General features: G+C 36.1%; 1 protein-coding gene across 3 annotated transcripts; it reads right to left on the bottom strand.

Annotated features, from left to right (window-relative positions):
• Nucleotides 1-303: 303 nt before the first annotated feature.
• Nucleotides 304-3,692, bottom strand: LOC133315528 (uncharacterized). Of its 3 annotated transcripts, none has more exons than XR_009752102.1 (4): nt 3,575-3,692; nt 1,641-3,328; nt 782-1,081; nt 304-500 (listed from the first exon to the last, which is right to left on the bottom strand). XR_009752102.1 is itself a non-coding variant. In XM_061517176.1 (4 exons), exons 2-4 carry the CDS (start codon nt 3,110-3,112, stop codon nt 832-834), a joined length of 1,644 nt encoding a protein of 547 aa, XP_061373160.1. In that variant the 5' UTR covers nt 3,113-3,328; nt 3,575-3,692; the 3' UTR covers nt 528-831. The 3 variants fall into 3 exon arrangements, 2 of the variants coding, with proteins under 2 accessions (XP_061373160.1, XP_061373147.1); XM_061517176.1 differs by lacking the exon at nt 304-500 and having other exon boundaries at nt 528-1,081; nt 1,641-2,670; nt 2,749-3,328; XM_061517163.1 differs by lacking the exon at nt 304-500 and having other exon boundaries at nt 529-1,081.
• Nucleotides 3,693-6,613: the final 2,921 nt, after the last annotated feature.

The following is a 6,613-nucleotide window of genomic DNA, read 5'->3' on the forward strand; positions in this document are numbered from 1 at the left end:
ATGCTTTCTTTCTTTTCTTTTTTGGTAAACAGATGCTCTCTTTACCTCTTCATCATTCGTTTTCTGAGCAGAAGAAATAATTAATAGACAGCACCCACTTAGCACTGTCCCCAACAACGCTGCTTACATAAGCATGTGATATCAGCTCAATTAAAAAAGAGTACCCTCATGCCAATATCCCACACGTGAATCATGAGCTTCTCATCGCCAACGAATAAAGCATTTTTAATTTTATATGAACCAAAAACGGCAGCAGCATATTATATTAACAAAGAAAGATTAATTACACTTTGCCATGTGATTCCGATATGCTAAAAATGGAAAAAATAAATAAAAATAAAATAAGGAACATGATAACATGTGCAAAAGCAAATCCTGCTTCACGAGCCTGCCATTGTGGTCCATTTCTCCATTCATACTCCAAATATCTCAAAGTGAAACGCACTGCCGTTTGTTACCAACACGTGTATCGCATCACCTTCCCAAAACGCCATCTCCCCCTGATAGCAAAAACACTATATTTCATTCACATAACTATAATAATTATAAATTTGCATAACTCAATCGAGGATTAACATGTGCCCATTAAACTCGGAAGGAGCCATTGTTAAGAGTTATGTACAATTATAATTACAAAAAGTATACAATAATCTTCATGATCGCTCTTTCACCTCATCCCAACAATTAAAAAAATTTACAAGATAAAAAAAAAAGATATAAGCTACAAAAAATTTCTCTTTTTTTTTTTTCTTTCTTTCTTTTCTTTTTATTCTCTACGTACACATTCTTGTGCAATTTGATTTTGTTTTGGTTGAGTGTTGTTGATCGAACTTAAACTTCTTGGGAGGTGTCAGGTGATGAGAGAGGGAAGCACGTGTCCTCGCCACCAGTGTTCCATAGGAAGTGAGCATAATTAGCAGCATAGTAAGAGTTGCTAGGTTCAGCAGAAATTGCTTCCAAATAAGTCTCCTCCGCAGCCCACAAATCGTTCTTCACCTTCCATAGGAAAGTGGCGTATTTATTATACGCTTCCGCATCTGGTGGCTCCACCTCTATCGCTCTCTTGAAGTACTCTTCCGCTCTGTGTCCAAACCACAAATCATAAATTAATGTCTCAACAACACACCCACTTTTCACATGCAAATTGCAATATGCAAACTTGTATTATATGCATACACGTATTCGTCCAAAAAAAGTCAAAGTCAACAACTAAATTACGTGTGAGGAGATCTCTCTTATCATGCACGTACACATCACGAGCTTAAGATGATAATAATAGATCTATAGCTCATGAACCAATGGTCGAGGGAAACCACACCACATACTCCTCTATCAAGTTTCAAATTAGACAAAAGCCGATTTTTACTTTTTCTTCTCTTCAATTTGGTTGAATTTTCAAAGACAAAAAAAACCAACTTCCCCCTAACTATATTGAATTGAAATCTAATATAATAGGTAACATAACTCCATGCATCTTGTTACATATGCATATTATACTTACAACTACTTTTATCTTACAATTTCTTCAAATTAACGATTATAAAATTACATGAAGTAAAAATAATTAATTTAATTTTAATCCAATAATAATAAAAATAATTATGAATATCTATACAAGAATAATTGAAATAAATACGCACCTGTCATAGTCATGTAAAACGAGGTAGAGGAACTGAGCATAGTTGGCAAGGAGAAGAGTGTTGTTGGGTTCTTGAGACAACCCTGTTTGGTACACAAGCTCTGTTCTTAAGTACTCTGCATAATCATCGGATTCAATCCTTGCTGTCACGGGCGAAACGAAACGTTTCATGGCATCATGGTTCAAACCTTCTCCATCTCGCAAACCCACTTGCATGCTCGAAGCTTCTTCAACCATGGAGTTCCACAGCCTCGTTTCTTTCTCTTCTTCTTTCTCCTCTTGCCCTGACACTGACTCTGTTTCATTCTCCCCTGTTTTGAAAACCTGAGAAGAAGCACCACCACCGCCGCCATGAGGGACAATCGTGCCGTGGCGGGACCGGTCCGACCCGTCGAACCTTCCGTCCCCGTCGGTACCGTTGGCTACTGGACGGAACTTCCCGCCGCCTCCATTTCCGCCGCCGACGCAGGCTGTTTTTCTCCCGTTCGAATTTGACACTGAGAATGTCTTGATTGCGGTGGAATCAAACTTGTGGTGGTTCTTTTGGTCGTGAGCGTCGCTCACGGAAGAAGCTACCTCCCTTGTCGGAGTTACGGCGGCGATGGCGGCGTTGTGCCCCATTGAATAGACGGTGAAATTGGCGAGGAGAATCATGACATACACCATAAGGGTTGGTGTGTGAGAGAAGACTTGTTGAAAGAGCCAAACGAAGGATGCATGCATTTCCTTCTGAACCCTTTGGAGAATCCCTTGAAGATCTTGGTAGAAGAGAATCTCCCTCATTTGGAGTGTGTAACTGTGAAGTTCTCGAATGATGAAGACCATTGAAGAGAAAGCTTTCTTCACGGAGCAATAAGCATTTTCCTTTGCCTCTATTATACCTTCTTTTCCCTGAAGCTTCTTCTTTATGATTCTCAGTGAAAAGGGTAAGTCCACGCTGTTCGCTTTCCGTTCAATATTCGCCGGAATAATAATCTCCTCGCCACCGCCGCTCCACGGTGGCTCAAACTCCTGGTCGGTAAAATTGACCGCTGAAGAAGAAGATGAAGATTCGTCACTGCAATTCGAAGAGAAGAAATCCGAATTCGAATCCATTGCATTGGAGTCACCGGAAAGCTGGAACCTGAGAGCTAAGTCTTCAATCTTTTTGGAGAATTCTTCGTCGGAGAAAGACTCCAAGCTCGCGCTGAAGGCCCTTCTTATGGTTCTTCTGCGAGTAGAAAGTGGGTAGTTGTTGAAAGATCGAGACCTGTGAAGAAGAACCTTCTGCTGCTGCTGCGTCGATCGGAAGAGGCTGGAGCGGTGCACCAATCGGAACACCGCCGGAGAACATGCTCCTCCATCTCCTCCACCGCTGTTGTTGCGGCTTCGTGGTTTGGACGAAGGAGATGAGATCGCAGAGGCTAGAGTTTGAGATGAAGAAGGAGAATGAGGAAGCACTGGCTGTGACAATTGCAAAACCTTCAACCCCATGATGATGATGATGATAACGTTTCAAGTCAGAATCAGAATTGGAATGGTTAAGAGAATGAGAAAAAATGAAACTGATTTGAGAATTGGAATAAGGAGAATCAGGTTAACCCAAAAGATGAAACTTTTGTAAGACTTGAAAAATAGGGAAAGTGGGAAACCCCTTTTGCATAAAACTACGAAAAGTCTTTGCCTTTCTTCCTTTTAGCTCACTCCAACCTGTAAAATCAACCAAACCAGATTCATTGGAAAAACGAACAAAAAAAAATTAAAATTAACGAAGAAACAAAAGGGCGTGAACATCAACGCAAAAATTCACAATATCGAAAATCAACTCATCACAACCCCAATTTTCCATGTCTTAATGATTACAATTTCCAAAAAAACCGGATCCAAGAACGAGATCCGAGACAACGGGAAAGTGTTATATTATGTTATGTTATGTTATGTAATGAGTAGACTCACTCTGAAGCAAACGGCGGTGAACGCGGTTTTAATTTTTTTTTCCGGTGAAACGCCGGCTAGATTCTCCGATAAATGAGGCGGCGGAAGCGAAGCACAACAAGTTGCAGCTTCAGTATATCAAGAGGAGCAAGCGCACACGGGTGTTATATATATAAGCAGAGGCTAAAAAATACAATGAAGGTGGAGAAAAAATATCAGTAGCTTAAGACCGGTTACGACGGTTCAGTGGTCCCACCGTATTGCATACGAACCGCCATTCTTCACTACAGATTCCTCAGGTTACCGGTTGGTTTCGGTGTGGGCCCGCGTTTCCAGTCGATATTTTTTTTTCCTCCTTCACTAATTTAAAAGCTTCGGGTAACTAGATATTATCAATTTAAAAAAAAAAAGTTATACTTGTTTTAATTTTAAAAAGTTTTGATTATGACTTGCATAATGACGGGACACTTATACTAAATAGCATAACTTAAGAAAAGAAATTTAAATTTGATTAATTACTAATATAATATTTGTTATATTTTCATTTAAATTCATATTATCACCAAAAAGTATTTGAAAAAGCATCATAATTATTATCTTTGAAACTTATTAACTTTGGGTTGTGTGTGATGGAAGACACTAGTGGGTGTTAGGGGGACTTTTCAGTCCGATGCGGCTTCTATCACGGGAGCAAATGGATCCCATCTGGCCGTTGTGCTTCCGCCACGTGTCGAAGTTGACGCATTTACTTTTTGTGAAAAAATATTGCCAAAAGAACGTGAAAATACCGTGATTCACCACCGACCCTTCCGGTGTAATCGCTCTAGGACACGTACCCTAGCCTGTAAACATGGGGCATTTTCAACTTTTTGTCATCTCCTTCATAATAGGACATTTGTTCTCACAACACCCCCAAAAGAGTACTGCTTCATTTTTCCATATTTTCTTTCATACCTGAAAATACAAGAAAATTATAATTACAAAGATCATCTAAGTACATAAACTTCACACACCACGTTTAAACTTCTCACACCAAGTTTTTAACTTACTTTTTTGATGTTTTGTAAAGGATAATTTTTTTATATTTGAAAATTATAATTTTTAAGAATATGGTGAGAAAGTTATTTTTTCTGAAATATTATCAAAAAATTATTTATTAGGCTGAGATATTATTGGAATTTTGTTTCAAAAGAAGTGTAAAATTTTCTTAATACTTGAGATTTCAAGAATACCACTTCTTTGGTGATATTCTTCAATGATATTTAAAAAAAAAAGTATACACAAAATAAAATTCTAAAAAAATAAGATTTTCAGAAAAAAATTCAGAAATTTTATACCAAATATGGATAAATAAAATTATCTCCATAATTTTTCCGATAATATCAAAAAAATTCCCTTATCAAATACAACTGAAAAAGAGACATACCACAAATATTACTAAAAACCCAAGTGTGTGAAGCTTGAGTAGACTTAGCATTTGTGTTAATAACACTGCTGGAAATATATTACTTATATATTTTTGTAATGAAATTAAAAAAAAAAAAATGCGCTTCTGAATACATACTTTCTTATTTTGTTTTTTTCCCAAAATAAGTAAAGAGTAACATAAGATGTAAAGGAAAAGATGTGTCACAATCATATATTTTCCAAGTTTAAAAAGAAAAAAAAATTAATTATACTGTTTATTTAAAAAAAAAAATTCATTAACACTGAGCTTGGAAAAAACTACTCTTACGTAATATAAGAGTAGTTTTATCTTCAATAAATTTATCAAAAATCATATTTTTTTTGTTTTTTTGTAAATAATAACTAGCTCCACCATATATATATTTATGAGCTTACTTAAGCTATTTGGCTTTGTATGAGGGCATAATAGTTGGAACACTTGAACCGGAAGCATTTGTCCATTTTGATGACATGACAGATCACTGGATTTTTATATATTAAATACCATAAATGTCCTCGTTTGTTATAACTTACCTTGCTATATGCTAGAGTTATTTTCGACATATTAAACATAAGGGGGCTAAATAATTTACAAGAAAATGAACATATATATAATGTAAATTCTTATTTTTTTTTTTTCTTTACCAGTTTGCTAACTATGCTCATAACTTGCATAAGACAAATAATTTTGTCCTATATACAGGTAAATTTAATGGGAATTTTGTCGTATATAGAGGTAAATTTAATGCTATATTTCACATTAAATGTAAAGAACCAATTCAACCCAACAGCTTAAGCTCTTGGGTGAGGCTACATTAATGGTTTTATATATCTCAACATGCCCCCTCACACGAAAGTCCACTGGACTTGAAGGGTGGACAATGCACAGGGCCACCTACCTCTGCGAAGAAAGAAATTCCACTTGAAAGAAAGTGAGGGGCGGCGAGAATCGAACCCAGGACACGAGGCTCTGATACCATGTAAAGAACCAATTCAACTCAACAGCTTAAGCTCTTGGGTGAGGCTACATTAATGGTTTTATATATCTCAACATTAAGAATGAAGGCGTTATTTTATTAGAGTCATGTAGAATGTAGATATAGACCAAATATTAATAACAACGAGTTCAAAGTATAATCTTATATATATGTTGGAAATGGATCCTCTCATATGGAAAAAAATATGATATAGTCATGTGGGAAGATCACAACAATATAAAAGTAAATCAACGGTTACGATTTCGTAACTACCTATTTTAATATTTTTCTCTCTCCTCTTTTATTACCATTGATCCTCTTTTGTATGGTTATGATTTCCTACATGACATGGTCATGTGAATTTTCACATGAGAGGATCCAGATCCATATATGTTAGTTAGTTAAACATCATGAAACATAATACACATATATATATATATATATATATATATATATATATATATATATATATATATATATATGAGGTAGGATCCTTTGACACTAGTGTCAAATTTTAAATTTGACACCTCATCTGAGAGCCGTTAGATCAAAAAAGATCATTGGTGTCACATGCTTGCAAATCAGAGTCGTTGGTCTTTTTTTATCTAACGGCTCTCAGATGAGGCGTCAAATTTAA

Source organism: Gastrolobium bilobum, unplaced genomic scaffold, assembly GCF_033153095.1.
Source record: "Gastrolobium bilobum isolate Gb01-03AN ecotype WA unplaced genomic scaffold, APGP_CSIRO_Gbil_v1 utg1777, whole genome shotgun sequence".
Lineage (NCBI taxonomy): Eukaryota > Viridiplantae > Streptophyta > Magnoliopsida > Fabales > Fabaceae > Gastrolobium > Gastrolobium bilobum.